Source organism: Danio rerio, chromosome 3 (assembly GCF_049306965.1).
Source record: "Danio rerio strain Tuebingen ecotype United States chromosome 3, GRCz12tu, whole genome shotgun sequence".
Taxonomy (NCBI): domain Eukaryota; kingdom Metazoa; phylum Chordata; class Actinopteri; order Cypriniformes; family Danionidae; genus Danio; species Danio rerio.
Genome location: NC_133178.1, coordinates 19,795,659 through 19,823,650, shown reverse-complemented (window position 1 = coordinate 19,823,650; position 27,992 = coordinate 19,795,659). Strand labels below are relative to the sequence as shown.

The following is a 27,992-nucleotide window of genomic DNA, read 5'->3' as shown; positions in this document are numbered from 1 at the left end:
GCTCGTGAGTCAGTAGCCGGTGAGCGGTTAAACCGCGTCCCCTCGCATTGTTTACACCGGTGGTCCTCGCCTCCCCTCCCCCATTCACTCATCCCTCCTTTCTTTCACTCCATCCCCCTCTTTCAACTCCTCCTTCTGCTCCCTTACTACCGCTGTTTCCAACAGCTGATTTCTAGATCGCGCAGAGGAACACGGCGAGAGATTTGGGGTTTTGGATCCTTGGCAGGTGAAGGATTTACCGCGAGTAGAAATGCAGGAAAAGCGCTGCGATCCTCCAGCGGCCGACATGAAGAACTGAGCTCCGCCGCCGCCGCTGCCATCAGCTCCGAGAGGTTAGCCGCTGTGCTAAAGCTAACTTTACAAACATCTGCAGCCGATAAAACCTTAGCCCATTTCGCCATTTTTAGTTCTAGTTTGGCAATCGTTTACGCATTAAGGTGTAATACCTTCACTTTATGCCGCTATTTGCGCTCTGAAGGCATCGTTTGTGCATATAAACATCTTATATAGGTCACGGAGCAGATTAATTAGCTAGCTAGCCTGAGGTAACAGCTGGTGAGGTCGTGTTAGTAATGTTATAATTTGAGTTTGAAATTGTTTTTAACTAGATAGCTGAGATGTGTGTGTGCAGGTTACTTAGTCCGGTATGTTGAGGGGGCGTTAAGCGGGTTAAAATTCAACCGGTAACACGGTTTGTGTCATTGTAGTGTAGCTTGTTAGCTTGGATATAACGTAATGTTGAGGAAACGGGAGCTTCTTAGGAACAAAGATGAGGTAGAAAAGTGATGTTAACTTGAAAAACGTGTCGCCAGCAAGAGGTGGAATGTTTTTGCAGACTGTTGTTACTGGCAAAGGTGCTGTCAGAGCACACGATTAAAGTACATCAACCTTTGGCTTGATTGAATTTGATCTAATGTTTCGGGGTAACTGTTAAAGCTGCACTGTTGCAATGCGGCTGCCGGTAGTACTGGACAATGACTTTAAGAGACAAGTTGTTTGTATTGCCTAATATTTGCTTGTTTGTTTAGGTTTAATGTTTTATTTATAGCTCTCCCCTGTAACCCAATTCAATTTGAGCAAGTTAAGTCTTTACCGAAGTCTACAACCTCCGCCAAGACAACATTGTTTAAGGGAATCGTAAAACTGTTTATAATTTTTACATTTAAACGTAGCTTACATAAATTATTTTGTCGTCTTAAGTTGGTTTAACCTTCTGTACTCATTTACTCACTGACATGTCATTCCACATTTGTATTATCATGAGTCTTAAAGGAATTTTTAAAGGATTTGTAGTAGCTGAAACTGTGGTACATTGGTCATCATTTCTAATAAAAGTCTACCAGCACTTGAGTGATTTATTTATTTGTGTATATAAAACATTAATTAATACTTTTTAACAAGGTTGCAATCATAATATAATGGCAGGCAGAAATTCACACATAAGCTTATGTTGTTTGCAAGCCACTTTATGTGACAGGAAGGTTGTGCTAGACTGTTTGCAGAGGCTGTGGATTTTGTACATTTTCTTTCACAGGCTCGTCATTTTACTTCATGAACCCTTATCAGGGGCCTTGTGTATTAATTTAGTTTTCCCTATGTATTTTTTGACCTTAAGGAGTTGTTAACTTAAATTTAATTAACCACTACCACAGTTTCAGCTAAAACATCCTTTAATGCAGGGGTCACAAACGCAAATTGGTGGGGGCGATTGTAGTGACTGACAATTCATAGGTGGGCAGATTTAACATTCAAGCACAAGAAAAAAAGTGAAAATCTGACATAATTTATGCGCTTAGGACAACAGACTTGCCGTTTATATTTTTAAACCATTACCTGTCACCAGTGATGATGCAATTCAGCATGTTTATTGTGTCACGCATCAGCTGCTGAAATATATCTGTGGTTGGTGTGCGTTTGGCCGAGCATTAGATCAAAGTCAATCATTCTTATGCAGTCAAAACTCTAGCTTTTAGTTTCTTGTTGTATATATTAAAGGGGGAGTTTAAATTGCTATGCAAATACTACAATTAGGCATAGTAATTATTATTCTGTCCCAACCAATTGTATTGCACCAATAGTGTAAGAACAGCAGAAAGCAGTTTGGGGTAACTTAAGTGACTTTACTGGCAATCGTTCTTCTCAATATCTTTCTTTGTTTGTAAAACTACAACAGAGAGGGGGAAAGTATGTACATATTCACATTTACTTTTTTACTAATTTTATTAATGTACATAGTTTGTATTCAAATCTTACTAAACATTTGAGGAAAATCTATTAAATGAGACCATTTGAATCCAATATTAGCAAAATGATCATATTTGCTACACTACCAGCATAACGTGTAAGCCTTTGAGATGTGTTTGCACAGCAAAATACAAGTGGAATAAAACTGATAATAATCAAATGACAAAAATAGAGCTTTACTAAAAAAAATAAAGCACTTATGGACATATTTTAACGTTTAAATCAGCCAAGGAATTAAAAGGCATGTGTGTTACTCTGGACCGTGCACTGAGAGAAAATTAAAGTAAAACTAATCTGAATGCAGTACTTTAAATGTTTACTAGGGGGCGGTCAAAACCACAAGTGGCTAGACGCGACTGCACAACAATGACAGTGGTTCAATAAATGCTTTGATGGGCTGAATCTTGTGATATTTTTGATGTCTGTTGCGGGTCAGAGGGAGAAGGAGGGCAGGCCGTAAATGTCCCATGGGCCAGCAGTTTGAGACCACTGCTTTAAAGTTTAAAGTCTGTAAAATAGTTTTTACATTTTATTTTGCACAGTTATTAATTTTAAGTAAAAATTAATTGGTAATCTTATCTTCAATCAAAGTCTGACCATTAGCTTACATGTTTGGAGTAGTTGAAGTCAGTTTGATGGCTTCAGCTACAATATACCTAACCACGCCCCTCTTAGTTTGCGATGAGAAAATTATGGATCAAAAGAAAGCCCCGCCCCCTACTCAATTAGACAACTTCCGATTCACAGACACTTTAATGTAGATCTGGTCTTTGATCGCTGTGAAGTGAGTAAATGAACTGTACATATTGATTTTTAGCTAAACTATCTCTTTAAGCCAACAATAAACAAAATATACAGTATTTAAGTGGTGTGTATAACCCTTGACACTTTTTTCCAAGTCTTCCTAAGGTATATGGCAGTTTTGTGAAGCAAAATATTGACATATTTCAGTGGAAACCTCCCTTTACGCCAATTTATTTATGCCATTTTTCATCCTACATATTCAGACATGAACCATTATTGTAAATAGAAACTTTTTTTAACTGAATAGGATAAACGGTCTCCAGTAAATGCATTTTAATAAGCTTTTTTAATATAAGTTATAGTTTCATTATTGCCATTTTTTCAAATGTACATATGGAAGAGTAAATGACAGCATGTTTCTTTTTCAGAATATAATATTTTTGTAAGTGTGAGTTTGCTCTCAGTTTGCTGTCATATTCTAAAATGTATTTTGTTAACCTACCTTTTTGAGTGTAATTAATCCATTTTAAAAGATATTCCACCAAAAAATTATAATTTGCGCCGTTACCGCTAAGCAAAAAAGGTGTTGAAGATTACTGGTAACCAAGCACTTTCAGTTCCCATTGATCTCTGTTATGTTGTCACATCATTTAATAGAAATCAATGGAAACTAGAACTGATCAGATATTAGCTTTCTTCAAAATATCTTCTTACCAGAAGAAATCATACAGATGTGATTATACAGATAAAGATGTGCTAATAATGGTACCTGAATTGTCATTTTTGTGATTAGCGCTGCACAAAATATTGAAAGATTAGTGTATAAAAAGTATATAAAATAGTATATGCAATATCCATATCACAAAATACTTGGTGCCGAGCATTTGTGTGCTCTATACATTGATGAAAATGACAACAGCCAAAAAGAATCATAATTTCCACTGATGTTTTCAGTCATTCATGGTATTTTAAAGTGTTTTTTATTTTTTATATTTAATTAGCCCAGAAAAAATATCTAATATCTGTTTAAATTTGTTCATTTCATTTATTACATAAGCTTTTTTTAAAATTACTAATACAATAATTTTTTAAAGTGTTATATCTTAAAAAATACCGTTATTACAGCATTCAACAACAATTTTGTATTACTGTTGCATGATACCAAAATTTTGACTTCGATACTATACCTAAATAAAATATGTTACCGATACTAAATCGATAATACACCATAATTATTTTTCTTTCAAAATATTATTTATTTATAAACACTCAGTGTTTGCTGTCGGCTGAAAGAGTAGAATCATTTTTAAAAGTAAAACTAATATAGAAATAAAAACTAATTTTGTCAGCAGTCCAGCCGAGCAATTTTAACATGAAATATATTGCAGCTTTGTTTAAAAAACTTTACAAAAGTGCACATAACTTTTTGGTCTGGTTCTCAAAGAACCTGGAGATGTTGTTTGGTCATCACTGTTTATGACACAGTGATCCTGTCATATTCATATATAATAACATATTTATATATTATATATAGGAGTGAATGATGGGGCCTGCATTTTTAGCTGTCCATGATGTCATCTACCAGAGGTATTTTTTTTAAAAAGATATACATTTATGTTGTTCCTCTGACAAGATATTATTACAGCATCCCAGTGCTTTAGATTAGTTTACAGACCTCTACTTACATTTTTGTCATGTGGTGTGACTGTCTGAGTTGAGTGTGACTATACTAATTTGAGAATATATCTCAGCATGGCTCATTTGTTGTTATTCTTACAATGAGATTCTGTTCTCTCATCCTTCTGACTGAGTTTATTCTTCCAAGGGGAATGCGTTCAGTGCTGTGAATGGATTGTAAAAGTCTGGCTCATTTAATCAAAGCAGTTGATTAAAGGTGCAGTAGGTGATCTGCCAAAATGCTAACCGCTTAGCATATTATCTTTGGACGGGGGGGAGGGACTGTGATTCAAAGCCTGAAATCGCGAGCGTGCGCACCGCGTCACAACAGCCGACAGACAACCACCTAGTTCATTTCATTCGCCAGTTAGTTAGTGCCAGCGCCGTGCAGAAATTACATGAAATACTTTGCCGCACTTACATGCTATTTCAGAGCGAATATTCAGAGTAGCATGGTAAACAGTATAGGAAGGCTATCATTGTTCAAAAATGACCCAATGTGAATATAATAGCAACTTCAGCTCAATAAAGCAGGTTAGGCGGAATAGCGCTATTTACTGGTGTTTTGTTGTTAAAATAAATATAAATCTACATTATAGATGCTGTCAAAGAACCTTATGAAACTGAAAATTATCACATAAATCTTTCACCGGGAGATTTCAGTGGCTGAACTACACGTCTGTGCTATATAAGTCATTCATAACAAAACACAATCTAACATAAAATAGTTTCAAAACAGAACATTACCTGTCTAACAGTAATACTTCAGCCATGGTGTCGTCCTTCCTCCAGCGTGCTAAAGTAACTCCAATATTGATTCAGGTTTTTAAAAGTTTCAATTCAGCTTTTGATTTCTCCCGGTCTGTCTCGTGACCGCGCGGCTGCTTTAAGGGCGAATTATACCCATGCCTGGCTTTACAGTAATCGGCCTGAGCTCGGCTGTCCTTCGGCGCCTCTGGCTCCGACTCGGCATCTGCGAGCGGCCCACAGCTCGCTCTCGCGCATGCGTTTGTGATGCAGACGGGCACGCGCTAATGGCGGATATGCGTAAACACATGCGCAGAAGTAGGAATCTACATTTGCTGACAGACAGTCTGACCTGCCTATTGGATTTAAGGGCGATGACGGTCCGACTCTATTTGATTGGAAAAACATTTTTTAGTTTTATGCTTTACCCAGAATATAAAAATACATATAAACACATTTAGATCATTTACTGTAATCATTACTATTGGACTGTGAAGAGACTTTCAACCAGCACAACAAAAAATGTTTCTGAAGACAATCACCTACTGCACCTTTAAGTTAATAAAAGTGAAACTGACGGGCGCGATATGGATTGTCATTAACAGAAAATGATTTAGCCTAATATAGAAAAAAAATGAAATTAAAAAAATGGCACAGTATCAGGATAGGATTTGTATCGGTCGATACTTTTTGTAATTTTGGTATCATGATCGGTTAAAAAAAATGGTATTGGTGCATCCTTATTTGTGTCACAACATATGACAATTGTTTTTGGTATATATTTAGCATATTTGTGGGTGTATAATATTTTTATATATTTGAAATGAAAACATAAACTTCATAGCATATTTTATATCATTTATCATTTGCTTTGCTGTATCTCAGATGTCAAGGACAGTGCGATCAGCTGCTGTGTTTACGTTTGGCTCAACTGAACTTTGGAAAATGTTGTTTCGTTTTCAGCTTGTTAACGTAAAGCAGTACATGCGTCTGTTTATCATCAATGTAATGTGGAAAAGTGAGTGATTTAGCGCATAAAAGATGTTTGACCAATTCATACGTGGTTTATCAATTCATAGGCCTACGTCTGAGTCATTTCCCGTGATTCGGTTTTATTGTGTCGTGTCAGAGTTCACCTAATCACGCAGCAGAGCACACCAGGGTGTCGCGATACTTTTTTGGTGTCGGTATATTGTGCAACACTATATTGTATATTATCCTGGAACCCTATATGCTACATTCCTTTAATTCCCACTCTGTGTTTACTCTAATCTAGGATGGCTTTCCATGGATCCACTCGGCCGACAGTGTGTGGTAACTTGTTCCCAGCATCAGAGTTAGGCCACAAATATTTTTGTGTCAACACCACAGCCGGCACTACCTCAACGGGCCTCGGCGCAACACCAAATCCGACTGGGCCCAACGCACCTGCTGGGACTCCCAGACACCCGGCGTCTCTCGGGGGCAGCGCTGGCGGAGGGGCGGCCATCCCGCAACCTCACAGTAACCCAGCTAGTGAGGTTCCAAGTCCTGCTGAAATGGAGCCTGATCGACCTATCGGTTACGGGGCGTTTGGAGTGGTCTGGTAAGTTCTGTTGTCATCTTTATGCACACTTTTGTGTAGATTGTGTTGTTACACTAGCATTGAAAAGTTTGTGATTGGTTTGATTTTTAGATACGCTTGATCAAAGTCTCTCAATGCCCTGGTAGATGTTTTTGTTTATTGTTTGGGGGTTAAATAAGTTAAAACTAACTGAGCACTGTTATTAATGAACAGTGTTGACCAACATGTAAATATGTGTTGCTCACTTTCAACTTAATAAAGGAGTTAAAATCACAGTATTGAGAAAATGACTGTTAAGAAAGCACAATAGCAATAATAAATTATACATTTTTATAGCACATTATATTGCATTTGGCCTTACACTAATAGATATGACAGTCAGTGTTATTTTCGTTTAGAATTACACTTCTTTGGTAGAAGAAAGAAAACACTCTTTTTACTATTTAACAAAATTACTATTTAACAAAACCCAAGCACATGCACAGAACAATATGAGCCTTTAAAAATAATCAAACATAAATATTATCCCGCTTGCTTTTTAATCGTTGTTAAGAGAGATATTAAACGCCTATGACTGGTCACACGCTCAACAGAACGGGCTGCGATTTGCTCTAACGGTCAGCATGGATCTGGCGCTGTTCACAGATGAATGACACTGAAGAATGGCATTGGCGATCACAGCTGATCCTGATAGATGCCGTGGAGAAAACTCGCTCTGCAGACACAGTCATGTTTGGATTCCCAAGTATTGCTTATTAAGTAGTTAAAGCATTTTAATTATGCGCTCGCCTCCCTCACCATACTAAGCTGTCGCAATATAGCGCATATTAGATAAATGACGGCAGTTTGTAAAATATTTTAATTAATATTTGATTGATGCTTTAATAATAAACGAGGAGAAATAATAGCAAACGTAAATAAAAATGAGACCAAAATTAAATTACACTGAATACAGCAATCTTAATACAAAGTACAAAAAAAGATCAAAATTCATTGAATAATCTCACAGCAGATGGAGGGGGAAAAGGCTTAACATGTTCAAGGTGATCCAGGAAGCATTTTTTTTAATAGATGTCTATTAGATGTCTAATAGACGTCTAAGCACAGTCATCTTGGCTAAAACCAGGCTAAATTTGGGCTGTCTGTGGAAATCTAATAGACGTCTAAGATTAGGCCAAAACTAGTCATCTATTAAACAAAAAGGAATAACTACACGTATAAAGTCTGTCTATTTGATGAATAGTCTAGTTTTGGGCTATTCTTAGATGTCTATTAGATTTTCACTGCCAGCTCAAGTTTAGCCTTTTATTAACCAAGCTGTTTACGTTTAGATGTCAGACCTCTATTAAACACAATTGTTTGCTGGGGAAGATATCAATTCTCTACATCTAGACATCACTTTTGAATGATGCTACTGTATATAAGACTTTCACACACTGTCATTTTCTTCAGTAAATGTTAACATCTGGCTGTAACAGGTCTGTGACTGACCCTCGGGATGGACGCAAGGTGGCTCTGAAGAAAATGCCCAATGTCTTCCAGAACCTGGTCTCCTGCAAACGTGTGTTTAGGGAACTCCGGATGCTGTGTTTCTTTAAACATGACAACGTAAGTTTCGTAGAGATTTTTTTTTGTTGTTGTTGCAATGTGTGCTTTAGAATTTCATGAATTGATTTAGTAATGATGCTAATTTGCTCTGACAGGTGCTTTCTGCCCTTGACATTCTCCAACCTCCACAAATCGACTGCTTTGAGGAGATGTATCCTTCATTTCATGCTTTGTAATTTTATTATTTTAGTCAATTCTTGTCTCATTATTGAGGGGATTAAGTGATTGGTTCTTTTTCCATTAGTACTGTGTGACTGTGTAACGCATTTGGCAGATAGTATAATGTTTAATAACTGCTGTAGATGCATTTGCATGCATATCAGTGTTGTGCTTGATGTTATCATTGTGAAAGTGGCTCAACCGTGCCGTAATAGCTGACCAGAACAAGTCCTAAATATCTCCAAATGAATAGCGGAAAGGGTTACAGCATACCACCACAGGTAGTCGTAATAATATCAAATATATATTTTATAATTGCATTAGAAAGTATATAAATGCTCTGGATACAAATTGCATGTTTTGCCATACAATGGAAAAAAAAATGTAAAAAAATCTGTCACACTAATGGATTGGTTACATTTTGGGTAATTAAATATGGAAACTTTGCATGAAGATGCTATTGTTGAGCCTAAATAATATAAAGCATTTGCAATATTTACAAACGTAGGTAATCGTGGTTTTCAAAATCGAAAATGGAATGGAAAAAATTATTTTACATGGCATACGCAATTTAATAAAACTAGAAAATCCTCACACAAGAATTTTAACCCCCATTTGAAAATATTTTTTAAACACATCAGCATATTTATATAAATTTTTAAGTAAATATTAGTGCTGTAACGGACCACAAATTTCACAGTTCAGATCACATTAGGGTTTTTTTTTTGTCATGGATCGGACCATTTTTTTAGATCAACCAAAAAGGGGAGGAGACTAATTTGATTTGCTTTCCATTTATTATATGTTGTTTTAACTTACAGAACTTAGAAGCTGTAATTTTATTAAAAATAAAATGAAGAAATAATAAATTAGCTGAATAAAAATAAATTGTAAAATATTCAGTACTGTGAAAAATCCACTGTTACTACTACTGTTGCTGATGACACTACATGTGCAAATCTAACATTATAATTTGTACAAATCAAATTTATTCTTAAAACTTCATGTTTCACTGCTAGGTGTGTCATTTTTGAAGAATTATTCAGTGGCATATTTTTGATGGCTGGTTGTTGCCACCTATTGGTTAAACAATGTAATTGCTGCCTACATCTTTCTTTTTTGAGCGTCACGTTTAATGCATATGATAGTGTTTTATTCTTTATAATAAACATCAGTGGTTTAAAATTTTTTTTTATCTCAGTACTTCTGTGTTATTTGACTGTTTATAACTTCATAACTATATTAAAAGACTAAAACTCGTTCTTGATTTTTACGTTTTCAGATTTGAATGCAGCTATTTAAAGGATTAATAAACATGCAAATCACCATCATTTATAATGTATGTTGCGTGGGTGTTGAGATCCCAATCTTTTAATGAATAATTATGCAGCTTGCACTGAATTCATTAATGCTGGCTTAACAAATTTTGACAGAAAAGACCTATAATAACTTAAGAAGCCCACCACTTCCCAAATAACCTTTTTTCGTCATCATTATATTTTACAGGAAAGCCTAAATGCTTTCATACATGTGATTAGAATGACGTGAGATGTGATCTCTCTGCGACCGTTACAAATTTTGGATTAATCTACAAGTAAAAAAAATGCATTAATCCGTGGTTCACGTGTGTTATAAAACTGTAGGTTGAGATCTGTATGAATCACTGATCAACCATGATACGTTACACTCAGACAGAATATTTTTAATGCATTTAAATTTAGGCGACATGTTGCAATAAGAAATTACAACCTACAAAAATGTAACTTTTTTTTTTTATGGTTGTTTTGCTCAGTCCCTTTATTATTAATCTGGGGTCACCACAGCAGATGAGAGTGTATAGGTGTTTTCCAGTGAGGGGTTGCAGCTGGAAAGCCAACCACTATAAAAAAAACAGATGCTGGATAAGTTGGTTGTTTATTTCGCTACGGCGACCCCTGATGAATAGAGACTAAGCCAAAGGAAAATAAATTAATGTTGTTTCAAAAGTTGTACTGTGCTGCAGTAGAACGAAACAGAACCAAACAATAACGATAAAAAAGTTTTTTTATTTTATCCGTATTTCAGAAACCACATTTGAATATTACAGGTATTGACAAATTTTATTAAAGTTCTTGGAAGTTGTTTTTAACTTTTTTTTTTTTAAACGACAGAATCAAATCATCATTACTCTGACATTTTTAATGTAAATATAAAATGTAAAGAGAAATGTTAAGTGTGAATTACAAAAATGTTTGATTTAAAGTTAATGTTGCTTTAAAAAGTCCTTGAATCTGATGTTCATGAAAAAGTGGGAACCCTGATTACACCACGGTGTCCGCAAGGTCTTAAAAAGTATTACAAGTTGACAAATTGATTTATAGAAATTTTAGGCCTTTAAAAGCATTAAAAAGTCTTAAAGGCTGTTTTGCAATGTATTAAATTTTATATAATTTTTGATTATGCAATTTATGGTTGTATGCTAAAGTTTGCCTGAATTAAATCTGTGAGTATCAGGATGCTGTGTAGTTTATCAAATCAATAAATCCTACTAGATTTAACATCATGCTGCTTTGTTTATTGCAGAAACCAACCAAGGCAACACCATTATTTCTACAGCTCTATAGGCGCCAACATGTTGGATTAGCAAGATTTAATAGATATTTATTCAGTACATGAATAATGTTTTAGTTTTGGATTAATTTCTTACATTAAAATTTAGTAAATATACTGCAAGTTAAAATCTCGCCAGTGTTTCCAATTAAAAAGTGTTTATAAGGTCTTAAAATATATGATACGAGTCTTAAAAATGGTTTTAAAAGGTATTGAATTTCACTCTCTGATTCCCGTTTACTCTGTATACACATATATTATTGTATAGCTTCTTATGGAAACTATTATTTTAAAAAAAGAGATCTGTAAGTGGTGTACTCATTTTACCATTTTGTTTATTATCCTTTTTGCAGTGGCTCAGAAATTAGAATTATAACCTCTAATATCAGTAATAAAAAATGTGAACTTTTTTTGTAGCATAATGTGAAATGTTTAAGTATCCTGCTTTGTATTGAGTATCCAAAATTAACACCTAGACAAGTGCCAATTGCAACTGAGAATTAGCTTTGGTCAATAAATAAAACTGTTACTTGCCAGTTGGAACTGTAAATGTATTAGAAATTAAAACGTGCAAGAATGTTAGGAAAAGCTGTAAAATAATCTGCCCTGCACGGTAAAAATGCAAATAATATTGTGTTAAGATAAAAAAATAATGATTTATGGCTGGTAAAATTGAATTCACATTCTCAATTCTTAATATTTTTTGGGTTAATTCGTCCAAATACAGGTTTCTCTCCTGTTTTGTTCTCATAGTGGAAGTTGTTGTTGTGTCTGTAGACATTTTTTGCAGGTCAGTTGTTTTCTTAACTGGGTCTGTGGTGCAGATACGTGATCACTGAGCTCATGCAGAGTGACCTACATAAAGTCATCGTTTCCCCTCAGCCTCTCACCACCGATCACATCAAGGTGTTCCTCTACCAGATACTCAGGGGTGAGTTCACATGGGGCATATGTCTCTCTTGGATTATTCTAAATCAGGAGTGTATAATCTGGAACGTTTGATGTTTTGTTGCAGAATGGGATTAAATTTGACCCCCTGTAATCAGCCTGGAAAGCTTTAATCTTGTGTTCTGGGAATAAAAATTTGTTAGTGAAACCCTCCTGAACTGTTATTCTTGACTGGGGCAGTTTTGACTCTTGAGAGTCAAATGCATTTTTTCATTATGATTTGCTGAAACAGTATTTGTGTTAAATAAGTCTGGGGTAGGGATGTTGATTCAGATGTTAATGAGGTTAAACTTGGGGAAAAAATAAGAATAATGGTCCATTAGTTAATAATTTACTAACATGAACAGAGTATAAACATATATATATATATATATATATATATATATATATATATATATATATTTTTTTTTTTTTTTTTTTTTTTACGGCATTTGCATTTAATAAAAGCTTGTTGATATTAGTTATTACAATAACTAATATCTCTAGTATCTCCAATACTAGGTTCTGATTGGTCAGCTGTGACATTGCAATGTATGTTATTCCCAGATAACAACCTCTAAATATTACAAGCTCCTCTGGGAACTTTGAATCACCATGACCTACAGTGAATACGCTTCAATCCATATACTTTTACTGACTTTCATATGTATCTGCTTGTCTGTCAAGTCAGTTTTGTTTTTGTCAACTTTGCGTTTTTGACAGTTTGGCAAAGTTAAACAATGTGCAACTTAAGGCCAGTTTATACTTCTGCCTCCATTGATCGCCGTGACCCACAGTGCCTACCGTCCGTGTGGCTGTGCATTTATACTTCTGTGCACTGTTTGTGTTACTCTACAATAATTCTTCCGAAACACTAGCTGGCAGTAGGATTTTATATTTCTCTGTGTCAAGTTTCTTCACGTGTTTTTGTTTTTTCTGAACGCTACCTTAATGTCCAAATAGCTAAATTCAAAGGCAGGAATTGGTAGACGTGCAACAACTTTAATCATAAGATAAACACAAAACAACAGTTTCCATTGGAGCTCCTTCACGGGACTCGACAATAAGTAAACAATCGCTCCATCGGGCTCGCAGCTCTCAACACTGCACACTCTCGTCATCGCTACCAAGCTGACCAATCACAAAGCGTGAGATGTGCATCGTTGCGACGTGTAGTTACATTTTTCAAAGGGTGCGTGTCAGCCATGTCGAGGGCCATGCGTAACTATTATTACTCAGAACTATGTTTTGTGTGTTATTTTTATGTGTAAGTAGCTATTTAATAAGCAGGATAAAGTACATCCAGGATGGTTGTTTTCCCTGAATAAAGTCCTTCAGTCTTTTACAAATACCTGTGGGGTTTTCCTGTGATAGCAACCACCTGGATGTACTTTATCCCTAAATTAACATGTTAACAAACTTAGCAAGAACATTGGATAACTTTTATTTTCATTAATTCAAGTTGACAAATATGAAAATATACTGTAATACGTTTGTTGTTTATTAACTAATGGGGCATTACTTTAAAGTCTTGCCAAAAAAATGCATCATTTGCTAAATTTAATATAAAAGCAGTTTCTCGGATGATAGTGGCCATAGTTGTTACATCAGCATTGCAAAAAAAAAAAAAAAATATATATATATATATATATATATATATATATATATATATATATATATATATATATATATATATATATATATATATATATATATTTACTGGCTTTAAAAAAATTGTAGTGTTTATTTTATCAAAAATACAAGATGAGAGTTTTTATTTTTAGTATCCAGTCACATTATCATGCTTAAAAGCTGATTTGATGTTTAAGAAAAATTTCTTATAAAAAAAATATATAACAGGCAGCTTCACAATTCATATGTTTTCTGGGTTTAAGATTTACTATGTGTTTGAGGTAAATCTTTGTTTTATTTACTATTTATTTACCACATTTTACCAAACCATTGGTAAAATGTCTTCCAAATACAAAATTAAAATGTTTTTATTCAGAGCATGCTTGAGAATTAAAAGATCAAGGTGCATTATTTTTAAGGCATACATTTTGTTATGCTTGATGTCCACACTACTCTGGCATGTTCGACCTGCAAAAATTTTGTATTTTGAAAAAGCTTTTGAGAAGAACCCATTTTAGTGTGGAAATGCTGGTATTCTGTTTCGGAAGAGACTTTGACTCAAGCCCATCTCATATGACTATCACACAACCTGAAGACTGCACGTACAGATTCCTGCAAAATATGGGCATGCCAAGTGAATGTGAATGATCACGTATTATGTGTTGTAGGCTGTACAGCGTGGATGTAGATCATTTTTTGAAATTCAATAAAAACCCATCTGGATGAGGAACTTTTTCATTCTAAAACACAATTTTAGATCAAATATGCACTAATGACACCTTAATGTTCACGCTTTGTTTTATTCAGGACTGAAGTACCTGCACTCAGCAGGCATTCTCCACAGAGACATCAAACCAGGGAACCTGCTGGTCAACAGCAACTGTCTGCTTAAGGTACCACACACCACACCAAGTGCTCAACTGTCAATCAAAAAAAAAGAACCACAAAGTGATGGAGGTCTCTCGTTCTTCTCAAATAGATCTGTGACTTTGGCCTGGCACGTGTCGAGGAGCCGGATCCTTCTCGTCACATGACCCAGGAGGTGGTGACGCAGTATTACCGTGCTCCAGAGGTGCTGATGGGATGCCAGCATTACACTTCATCTATAGATGTCTGGTCTGTTGGTTGCATCTTTGCCGAGCTGCTGGGCCGACGGATTCTCTTCCAGGCTCAGAGTCCCATACAGCAGGTGATGATGGACACTAGCTTTAAAGGCCTAAAAATTTTGGCCTTTTTACAAGATGTTAAATACGTTTTGGTGTCCTCAAGAAAATTTCAGTGAAGATTCAGGTCAAAATGCAAAATCAGATAATGTATAATACGTTCTTTAAAATGTAGTTTTGGGAAAGCGTTGTTTTCCTTTTGTACCTTTAAATGAAAATGAGCTGGTTCTCCTCACCCACTCTTGGGACATTTCTCTTCAGAGAAGGATAACCAGGGTCAGATGTCAGGATAAACCGCAAAATCTCAGACATGATGAAACAGAGACCCACAGTCACAAATACCACAGTAAGATGAATGAGCTGCACACAAACGCTGTTGTAACAAGAGTTGGAGCAGATCTTTTAATCCAAGTTTCTTTGCAAATCCTGTCTTGTGGACATGAATATACGCGCATGTCAACTAATCTCAGTGGGGGGGAAAAACTGCAATGCTATGTCAAAGTGGGCAACAATAAAAACTGGGATTCAGGAAATTTGAAGTCAAATTTAAAAAAAATAAATAAATAAAGAGACTTGTTTGTGTCACTCCAACATGACTGTGGACGCACTAATCATACACATTTCTGTCCAAACAGCTTCCAAAAGTTGATTTAGCATGATATGTGCCCTTTAGAGGTGATATGGAATGTGTTGATACAATGTTAAACTGTTCTCCGATTTTTAAATAGAGCTTATGTGGCTTAGGTATGTGCAAAAATTATCCAGAAACACTTTTACAAGTCAATTTCCAACCCTAGGAATTCAGCTCAGTGACTGAATGAAAAGAAAGTTTGGTCCTTTGTTGTGGATGAAATATAGCGTAAATCATAATTGTACTTGGCAAAAGTGGGCAGACTGAAATGTATTTAGAATTGTATTTTGTTGCTTTAACGTATGTGACAACACAGACAGGATTTAAATATCAACCTTTAAATTTACCATGTTGCTTTTACTCCAGAAAAATGAGAGAAAGAGCAGAGAGATATGACACCATGCGTAAACATGCATTAGACATTGATGCTCAGTAGTTTACATGTTTACCTCATTACAAAACCTACACGGGTGTGTTACAAATATTGTATAATATTTTTATAATATACAGGTTAACCCTTTGACTGCCTCTCTATCAAACGGTTGACCATATATTTACTGTTTACTGTTTTTAATAATGACTCTTAAAGTCATTTAAAGAATGCCTGTTTTAAATAATGGCTTCCACATTGCATTGTTGCTTTACAAAAAAAAACTACTGCACTACTACACTTGATTTTGGTTTTATTGTAAAAAAAAAAAAATCAAGAAAATATGTAAAATGAGAATCCGAAATATGTTATGGCATAAAGTAAAGGTCTTTGCACACTAAAGTATGAAATTTTTGTATACATTTATTTGGTATTTACTTGCGAAAAAAATGTGTAGTAAACAAACCATGCACACTGAGTTCAATGTGTATAAATTAATCCGTTATGAGAGAACGCAAAGCATTTCAGAATCAATTTAAGCAGTGATGCATTGTTCTCCTCTCTCTTCTCCAAAGTAGAAAATGGAGATGATATAATAGATGATGGCCACATTGATGTATCGGAGCAATGGACTGAAACGCACCATGCGGAGATTATGTCTGTGCACCAAATTTATGTATGGACACACACACGCACCCTAAACAGCAGCAGGGGAGAGGTGTGACAGTCACCGACTCTATCATGGGTTCTCAACTGTTCGCCACATACTGTCTTGTATTATACACTGTATTTGTCAAAGTTACCTGTGGCTCAAGTGACGGCATTTTTGTATTTTGCCGTTCGCTTGTATGATGGCTCTGAACTGTCAAAACACCCCTCAAAGTGCTTTTTGGGAAGCGAAAAACGAAAAAAATCGAACCCCGGTTGAATTTTTTTATGACGTTCGAAAGTTTCAGAGGCAATGTGTCAGTGGAATTCACACAACGTGAGGTTGAATTTATTTTTTTAACGTTCGAAAATTACATATGAAAGTTTCTGATTCAGTGTGCAATAACCTTAAGAGCGGAAAGATATGACACCATGCATAAACATGCATTAAACACTAATGCTCAGTGGTTTACATGTTTAGCTCATTACAAACCTACACAAGTATGTTGGGTTATTACAAATACTTGCAACACATTTTATAATATACAGGTTAAACTAACAAAACATACAGTTAAACAGACCATGTGTCTTTTTAGGTGCACTGAATAAATGTATGTATGTTTTTCCCATATTTTGTGTTCTGACAATGAGTTGTGAGGAGGTGCTCCATGTCTGGATGTGTTATCCGATAGCCTGAAAATGCCGGTCTTGTTTTCATAATAGGAGTCCCATGTACATGGTATTGGTAAGTATAATACAAGCTTAGATTAACTTAAAAAGGGGGAAAAATATCATTGTTGTGAACTTTTTAGGAAATGTTAAATCAAATGTTGCCCAAGCATGGATATTAATGATCTCCTTTGGATCATCAGAATCAGTGATTTTGTTCTGATCGACTTGTTTTTCACAGGGATTTAAATCAGATCAAGAAAACAACGGTGTTTTAGGCTCACAGTATGTCATTGCCATGTACTGAAATCTTATTTTTCAACTATGCCTAGGTATATCTAGATTTAAATTCCTTTAACTGGTGTTAATATAACTGGTGGCACCTTTAACTGGTGTTAAATCATTTTGATAAAGGATAAAAAATAGAAACAAGGTATATAAATGAATCATTATATTATTTGAAACTTTTGTTTTTTGCTTTTCTTCTAAGAATCGTTTAAATAGTAAAAATATGTGTGTTAAAAAGAATGTCTTTTAGGTTTCAACAAAAATTTGAATTGCATTGTGTATTTTAAAGAATCGTCTCTAACAAACACAAATTATACTTAAAATGGATTTTCTTTTTGATTTGTAACTTGATTTTGAAACTCTGAATTCAAGTGTCACTTTATTCTCGATGTCTTTAGCAATCTCTTCATATCTGTCTTTTTTTCCTTCTCTCAGTTGGATCTAATCACTGATCTCCTCGGGACTCCTCCTCTTTCTGCCATGACGTCTGCATGTGAAGGAGCTCGAGCGCACATTCTCAGAGGACCCCACAAACCAGTTCTGTACCTTTCTTTACAATTATTAGTTTATAATATTGCTAGGCTGAAATCTGTCCTCAAATCAAATGCAGTATTGTTAATATAGTTATCGTTTTCTCTCCTTTAGCCGTCATTGTCTGTTCTGTACATGCTGTCAGATGGGGCAACACATGAAGCCGTTCATCTTTTGTGCCGAATGCTAGTTTTTGATCCAGTGAGTATGATGGCAATATATATTAAAATTTGATAAAATTATGACAAATATATTATGACAAATATGATAACATTTTTAATTGAATTAAAAGTCCTCTCTGCCAAGTTCTGCCAAGTTCACTGCCAATCACGTTTTTTTTTTTTTTATAAAGTCTGAAGTAATCTTAATGTTCTCACTCTTAATAGAAAGTATTAAAGGGCCATGAAACCCCCTCGTTTCAGCAGGGTGTTTTCACACCTCTACTTTGGAAAAAGTCAGAAAAGTGGGCGTGTCCAGCTCTGTTTAGGGGGGAGTGTCGGAGGAACTAAAGTGGGATGGTGTGGGAGTGTCTATTTGGGCACGCGCGAGTTTCAGTCAAAATACACACACATGAGAAAGTGATGGTGTTTAACCTACATGGACATCTGTAGTCGAATTATTTGCCAAATTATTAAATGTTGGACTTTAATTGCAGTTTGGCTCTTTCATTCAGGGAATTTATTAAGTCCCTCGCGACAAACGCGATATTTTATTCGAGGATCTGCTCTAAGCGTGTATTTTTCATGCAATGTTTGATACTGCACGGCGAATGAGAGAAAAAAAACCTCCGCATTTCCCGGAAACTTACATGTACACAGCAGGTAGCGTCAGAAAGCCGCGTGTGTTATTCCGGTCACAAAATGCGGTGCTAACATGTTTGCATTCAGTGCAATAATTAACTTAATTCGATACGAACAAACTGAATAAACAAAGAGCACTGGTCGCTCACTTACCAAATCTGTAGAGACAGGACAATCACCAGCAACTAGAGCCGCGTCATTATGAAGAGAGGACTAACGTTACAAGCGAATCCGGATTTCAGCGTTTGCAGATGAGAACAGCTCTCAGGTAAACAATGTTCCTCCTTAGACACGTAAGTTATTGTTGTCGAGCGTCGCGTACACTGTTAATCCACACGTGATCCAGCTGAGCTCTCACAGAGAGAAAATGAAAACGAAACTTAATGGTAGCAAACTATAAAAGCAACACTTCACGCTTGTTTTGCCAACACAACGTGGCGTCTCTGGGGCGTAAACACGGTGACACTAATGAATATTAATGAAGTTGCACAATAGAGCGCGCTGATTGGTTTGAACCAAGCCTTACTCATGCATTAATGCATCACACTGTAAGACATAATAAGACTCACTCTGGCACAGACGTCCAGTCTGCACGCTGGAATACAACGCTATTATGTCATGGCCGTGACGCAGCTTCAAAAATTCGTTTCAAACAGGAAGTATAAATTTGCTTGAAATAACGCAAAAACAACCAATTTACACTTTTTAGTGAAATATAGGTGTCCTAATAGTGTTTTTAGCAGTGTGGGACACATATACGACTGTCAACAGATCAAAAAATGTGTTTTGGTGTTTCGTGACCCTTTAATAATAAATGCATTACAGATGTAAGAGTCAGAGTTAAACTCAGGAACTGCTGTGAGTAGTGATGTCAGTTTCCTCAAATTCTCTTGATTGATTGTCATTTTTAATAAGCAGTCAATGCCAATACTGGAAAATGGTGCATGTGTGTGTCTACATGAGCAAATGTTATTTTCTTTCAATATGTAAATAGTATATACACTTACAGGCCACTTTATTAGGTACACCTGTCCAACTGCTTGTTAGCGCAAATTTCTTGTCAGCCAAACACATGACAGCAACTCAATGCATTTAGGCATGTAGACATGGTCAAGACAATCTGCTGTAGTTAAAACAGAGCATTTGAATTGGGAAGAAAGGTGATTTAAGTGACTTTGAATGTGGCATGTTTGTTGGTGCCATACAGACTGCTTTGACTATTTCAGAAACTGCCGATCTACTGGGATTTTCACACACATCTCTAGGGCTTACAGAGAATTGCCTGATAAAGAGAAAATATCCAGTGAGCGACAGTTCTGTGGGCACAAATGCCTTGTTTATGAGGTCAGAGGAGAATGGCCAGACTGGTCCAAGCTGATATAAAGGCCACACTAACTCAAACCACTCATTACAACTGCAGAGAGAGCATCTCTGAACGCACAACACATCGATCCTTGAGGCAGATGGGCTACAGCAGCAGAAGACCACACCGGGTGCCACTCCTGTCAGCTAAGAACAGGAAACAGAGCCTACAATTCACACAGGCTCACCAAATTTGGACAATAGAAGATTGGAAAAACGTTGCCTGGTCTGATGAGTCTCGATTTCAGCTGCGACATTCGGATGGTAGGGTCAGAATCTAGCGTCAACTACACGAAAGTATGGATCCATCCTGCCTTGTATCAATTGGTCAGGCTGGTGGTGGTGGTGTAATGGTGTGAGGGATATTTTCTTGGCACACTTTGGGCACATAAGTTTCAATTTAGCATTGTGTCAACACCATAGCTTACCTGAGTATTGTTGCTGACCATGTCCATCCCTTTATGACCACAGTGTACCCATCTTCTGATGGCTACTTCCAGCAGGATAACTGACCATGTCATAAAGCGCAAATCATCTTAGACTAGTTTTTTGAACATGAAAATGAGTTCACTTTACTCAAATGGCCTCCACAGTCACCAGATAGCAATCCAATTGAGCACCTTTGGGATGTTACAAATTCCTGTTGCAAATAGTTTGTTTGAATTTGATTGAAATATGATTAAAGCTATTAGTCTTGTGTTTGTTAATCTACAGGCCAAGCGCATCTCCGGCAGTGACGCTCTGTCTCACCCGTATCTGGATGAGGGTCGTCTTCGCTACCACACCTGCATGTGCAAGTGCTGTTACTCTGTGCCCAGCGGGAGGGTTTATACCCGAGACTTTGAGCCTCCTGCGGATCGACCGTTCAGCCACAACTATGAGCAGAGCATGCACTCCGTCTGGCAGGGCAAAGGTAATGGTATTTTCAGGACTCCAATCCAGGTGCCCAGTCCTGTTCTTGGAGATCTAACTTCCTGCAGAGTTCAGCTCCAACTCTGATCAAATATAACTAAACTAACTAAGGCCTCATCTGAAATCACCTACTACTTAGTAGGTACTGCATTTCGATTTGAATGTACTACTTGACTATTAGAAAACTGTTCTATTCAGTATGAATGCGAGTAGTATGAATGAATCTCAGACGTACTACATTTGCCATTTTGTCATGATCATGTGACCTTCCCACTACAGTTATGTGGCTTTACTTCTATTCATCAATTTTCTTGCAGTGCATCATGGGATAGTGTTGCGTCCATCAGATACCCACTTTAGAATCTCACCGGAAGTAGCAGGTCATCCGGGTACTTCTCAAATACTGTTTTTCAAACTCTATGAATTCGAACATACTACACGACTCGCATACTGTTTTTAGTGTACTATATAGTATGGAAGCATGCGATTTCAGACGCAGCCTATGTAGTATCTGAAATAGGAGCACTTGAAAATTAAAGACAGGTGTGTTTGGTTAGGATTGCAGCTGAACTCTACTGGAAAGTAGATCTCCAGGAACAGGATTGGGCACCCCTGCTCTAGTCCTTTAAGGCAGTGTTCCTCAACCACAGGGCTGGACAAGAAATCATTAATTAATCATTAATTTCCGTTTTATTTATTATCTGAGTCTGAACGATCTTTTATTAATTTTTTAATCTTTTATTTTAAAAAATGGCCGCATTCTCTCGGTTACATCTCGGTCACTTGAGCGCCCAAATTTAACCTACAAGCAGCAAAATGAGGAAGAAAAAGACAAAAAGGTTCTTTGCTAAGGGGAAAAGGTCCAGTGAAAAAGGTTGGGGACACCTGCTTTAAGACATGAAACCCCATCGTTGTTTGATACAAAGGACATGTTTTGATGACCTGTTTTCTCTCTTTATTTTAGAGCTCATCCATCGTTTTATAACAGAGCACCAGCAAGGCAAACGAGTGCCTTTGTGCATCAATCCCCAGAGCGCAGCCTTTAAAACCTTCATCAGGTCAGTGGTACAAACATTTTGCACATGCTCAGGATTAAAGAAAACACTGAAGCTTAATGTTAACTCATTTGTGTAGATCATTTGGCAGGCGCTTTAGCTTTAATTATTGTTGTTAATTTGTTATTATTATTTACTTAAAGCGCTTTAAAGAATGTTTTAAAAAAATGTATCTCCAGGAAGATTTATTTTTTAAGTTTATCATATCAATCTGGAAAACGATATCTAATGTTTCTAATGTAAATTAGTTTATGTATTTAATTATTAATGAATACATTTATGTATTTGTAAATTCCTTAATAATCTATTATTGAATTATAAAGTTGTTATTAGTATGCAATATGCTTTTATCTGTATTCATCTTGCCATAAAATGGTTGTAAGTTAATAATAATAATAATAATAACAATAATAATAAACTATACAATTATTAATAGTATTATTAGAGGTGGTGGTATTTATGTGTTTGTAGTTGTTTTATTTTTAATTGGTTAAAGTTGACTCTTTAAAAATATTTAAGATGATTTTGTTGTTTTAATGTTGTTTCTGGTGTTGTTTTTATTATTATTATTATTACTTATAATAATTATTTTATTTCACCATTATTTAACCAGGATGTCTCTTTGAGATTTTAAAAGACAAACCTGGCCAAGGTAATAGCTATACAGTAAAACAATTTTAAAATACACCACAAACACCACATGACATATCATCAGGCCTCTCAACAAAACTGCTTCCAATACCATTCATAATACATTTAAATTCATAGACACAATTTTATTTTGTTATTAAGTCTTATTGCAAATAATTCCATGCCTAAGGTGCACAATAATAAAGAAAAGGCTGTTTTTCTCAGCTCTGTACAAACTCGAGGTATATAACTGTACACCTTTTTGACTGTGTACTTCTCTATCTGTGTCTACATGTGTAATGTGTGTTTTTCTTTATGTATTTATTGTCTTTTATGTACTTAATATCAACATTAAAAATAGTATACTATTTTGTTTTATTTGTCTGGAGCCAGCACCTAAGCCAGGCGTGTCCAAACTACGGCTATCTATCTATCTATCTATCTATCTATCTATCTATCTATCTGTCTGTCTGTCTGTCTGTCTGTCTGTCTGTCTGTCTGTCTGTCTGTCTGTCTGTCTGTCTGTCTGTCTGTCTGTCTGTCTGTCTGTCTGTCTTGATTTATTTAAATATTTCCCAAATGATGTTTAACAGAGCAAGGACATTTTTACAGTATGTCTGATAATATTTTTTCTTTTGGAGAAAGACTTTTGTTTTATTTCGGCTAGAATAAAAAGCGGTTTAAATTTTTTTATGAACCATTTTAAGGTCAAAATTATTAGCCCCTTAAGTGTTCAGAACAAACCATTGTTATACAATAACTTGCCTAATTACCTTAACTTCACTAGTTAACTTGATTAACCTAGTTAAGCCTTTTAATGTAACTTTAAGCTGTATAGAAGTGTCTTGAAAAATATCTAGTCAAATATTATTTACTGTCATCATGGCAAAGATAAAATAAATCAGTTATTAGAAATGAGTTACTAAAACTATTATGTTTAGAAATGTATGGAAAAAAATCTGCTCTCCATTAAACAGAAATTGGGGAAAAAATAAACGGGGGCTAAAAATTTATGGGGGCCAACAATTCTGACTTCAACTGTGTATATATATATATATATATATATAAAACAAAAACGGAAATGCTTGTAGTTTCTGCCAACCCGACTCTACACCATAACTTTTCAATCCAGATGGATGGGGCAACCATTACTGCATCCAAAATGGTGAAAAGCCTTGGAGTAACGATTGATGACCAGCTAAACTTCTCTGACCACATTTCTAGAACTGCTCGATCGTGCAGATTTGCACTCTATAACATCAGAAAGATCCGACCCTTCTTATCTGAACATGCAGCTCAACTCCTTGTTCAAGCTCTTGTTCTCTCCAAACTGGATTACTGCAACTCTCTACTAGCTGGGCTTCCAGCTAACTCTATCAAGCCTCTTCAACTGCTCCAGAATGCAGCAGCACGAGTTGTCTTCAATGAACCTAAACGAGCACATGTCACTCCGCTGCTAGTCCGTTTGCACTGGCTGCCAGTTGCTGCTCGCATCAAATTCAAAACTCTGATGTTTGCCTACAAAGTGACTTCTGGCCTAGCACCTTCTTATCTGCACTCACTTCTGCAGATCTATGTGCCCTCCAGAAACTTGCGTTCTGTGAATGAACGTCGCCTCGTGGTTCCATCCCATAGAGGAAAAAAATCACTTTCGCGAACGCTCACGCTCAATCTGCCCAGTTGGTGGAATGAACTCCCTAACTGCATCAGAACAGCAGAGTCACTAAAAACTCAACTATTTAGTCTCCACTTCACTTCCTAATCTGCAATTGCCTATTTGAATATCACACTAACTGTACAAAACAAAAAAAAACAAAAAAAAAAATTACTAACACTTCCCTTCTTAGACTTTACAGACCTGAAACTTGCCTTTAGTACTTATTCATTGTTGCTCTTAGTTGTGTAAATTGCTTCCTTGTCCTCATTTGTAAGTCGCTTTGGATAAAAGCGTCTGCTAAATGACTAAATGTAAATGTAAATATATATATATATATATATATATATATATATATATATATATATATATATATATATATATATATATATATATATATATATATATGCGTGTCTGTGTGATGTATGTAAAATTTGGCCCGCGACAACGTTTGTTTTTTTGCATCTGGCCCTCGGCCCAAAAAGTTTGGACACCCCTGACCTAAGCTTTTCACTCATCATCGTACATGTCCTGCTGTCAATGTGACAATAAAATAAAAAAAATAAAAAGTGATTTGACTGGATTTAAAAAGCAAACACTTGGAAGAGCATAGCTGGAAATTCCAAGAACTAAGACAAAGAACAGTACAAAGATAAGCTGGACATTTACCTAACATAGCTGTATGAATAAAAATGTACCAGTTGCTGTTTTCTATGTGCAGCTAGTGATGTCCAGCCCACCATCTTATATAAAATGCCTTGAGTATGGGATTTTGCATTTGTAATAAAACGCAGTGAAGCATGATATACACAATCAAGTCTTGTTGGAAAAAAAAGATGCTGCACGCATGTATAAAATATGACCATAATCAAGCACAGATAAAAAAACGTTGGTTACACTTTATAATAACTACACACTATGAATCACATATTAAGCATTCTCATCTAGTAAGTTCATTATTTGTTCAGCAATAACTCTGCCTTGATAATCGTTATTTAGCAGGTTATAACTGCAACTACAAATGCTGTATTCTTGACTTGTAAGCACATTTATAATGTGCTTAATAATTGTTCTTTCATGATTTGTGACTGGTTAAGTTTTCATTACTAAATTAAGTATTGCATTATTTACAAACCATTTGTGTTAATGAGTAGTTGGAGGTTTTTAAGATTATTCGGAATGGGTTATTAAATGATTAATAAACTATTGAAATTAACATTTATAATTCATATTATCCAGGCATATAATAATAGTTAATTTGTTGTTTTAAAACTCAAGTTTTGTGACCTAATCTAAGGACTATTAATACTTTATAAACCCTTATAAATGATAATTAAAGGCTTGGTATCAAATCAACAATAATCTTTGCATTCTTATCTAAAAAATCTAATTACTGTAAAGTTTAAACATGGCCGAATAACAGGAGTGTCAAAATATGACATAAAATTGGATAAAACAACAACAATATACAAATTTAATAATCTATTAAGATGCAATATTTAAACTGTACAGTAATTTTATTTTAGATAAGGTTACTAAGATTTGTTTTTGTTTGATACAGATTTGTGTATCTTCAAACGAATAGAAACGAATAAAGTGGATTATTTTCCTTTTTCCTAGAATTTAACTGAGATTTTAATTGTCATTTATAAGGGGTTTAAAGCATAAAGAGTCCTCACTTTAGATTAGGTCACAAAACTGGATGACGTTCAGTTAATAAAGCATTTATTAACATACAAATGAACTATTACTATATCCTTGAATAATAAGGTACATAAATGTTTATTTGAATAGTTTATTATTCATTTAGTAACTCATTCTGAATGATCTTGAAATAGCGCCAACTATTCTAAAATAACTGGTTTGTAAATAAAGCAATACTTAATTTAGTAATAAAAAATAAATCATTAACAAAGTATGAAAGTACAATTATTAGGCACATTATACATGTAGTTATAAGTCAAGAATACAGCATTTTAGCTGCAGTTGTGAACTGCTTATTAACGTTTATGAAAGTAGAGTTAATGCTTAACAATTAATCAACTCACTAGATGTTAATGCTTAATAAATGATTCATAGTGTGTAGTTATTATAAAGTGTTACCAAAAAGTTTCTTTTAGCATTAAAACTAAAATAAGATTTATTTCTAAAAAAAAAACCAAAAAAAAAAAAAACCCAAGCTTCAGTTTCAGCTTCCTAATCAGGTCAGCAATGTGTACATTAAATAAAAGCTTATCATCAATCCAGATGCCCAAGTACTTGTAAGAAGTTACTCTTTCAATTAATTTTCCATCAGATGTAAAAATACTAAGATTATCAAATATTAGTGCCTGAGCTTTTGAGAAAACCATAAATGTTGTTTGAACTTTGTTAATGAAGTTATTAATGTATATTTGAACCCTTTTAAGTATATTTTGAAGTTTCTGATGTAAAAAGCTGGTGTTGATACAGTAGTCTATGTGAAGAGTTCAGAACCTCTAAATGCCTTCTGAAATGTTCTTCTAAAATGAGCATTTTTATCAGGCTCCTTTGTGTAGATTCAGTAATTTTTACTTTTATGGCAAAAAAAAAAAGTTATTTCCATAGTCTTTAAAGTAAAATAAATCAGCCTAAACAAAGGAGGCTTTTTTGACTGAATTTCTTTTAGCCGGCACTTAGAGGTTTTGCATCTGAACTCTTCATTTAGCTTTGCTCATAAGCTGTAGTAGTATGCATGTGACGTTTGTGATGATCATTGATGATTCATCTCCAGCAAATTACTTTTTCTTCTGGCATCTTGTTAAACCATTCCTTTTCTTCATCACTGTCTCATCAGATCCACAGCCTGGCATTCATCAAAGGTATCAAGGAAAGAGGAGAGATGAGTGATGAGGTGGACTCTGGGAAGTGTTGATCATAGAAGCGAGCTTGCATTGGAGATGATTGAAGATGTTCTTGATGGATCACACACCGCTTTTTGAACGAAGTCTCAGCACTCACCGCATGGGGGGGTTTCTCCAGAAAACACATTTTTCCAGTTCCACACAACACTTAAACGAAAAAAAAAGAGGTTCAGATGCTGCTGAGAACACTTTTATACAGAATGTGTGTGATTGAGGATTATGGGAAATAGTTTTTTTCCATAGGGAAAAGAAAAAAAGAATCTCATGGATTGTTGAATATTGAGCCAACATCAGTGTTGTGCAATACAGATTTCTGGAATAATGCAAATATGACGAGACTGCGCTGACCAGCATCAGATCAGTGCCCACAAGTCCTCAGCATCGCCCCTGCGGCCATCTCTATCCTCCAAACTCTGTCCATAGACTTTTATCACTGTGTTCCTTTTTGCGGGTTCCTTATACTTAGAAATTCTGCTAACCAAAAGTACTTCAAGTCTTCTTACTTT

The 27,992-nt window shown here is 35.4% G+C and overlaps 1 protein-coding gene across 1 annotated transcript; it reads left to right on the top strand.

Annotated features, from left to right (window-relative positions):
* Nucleotides 1-138: 138 nt before the first annotated feature.
* On the top strand, nucleotides 139-27,992 carry nlk1 (nemo-like kinase, type 1). The gene is given in 12 exon segments (NM_212956.2): nucleotides 139-332; nucleotides 6,689-6,997; nucleotides 8,455-8,584; nucleotides 8,680-8,735; nucleotides 12,157-12,263; nucleotides 14,699-14,784; nucleotides 14,871-15,080; nucleotides 18,096-18,197; nucleotides 18,306-18,392; nucleotides 21,068-21,266; nucleotides 22,230-22,323; nucleotides 27,420-27,992. Coding segments are annotated over 11 exon segments (1,428 nt in total). The 5' UTR covers nucleotides 139-332; nucleotide 6,689; the 3' UTR covers nucleotides 27,469-27,992.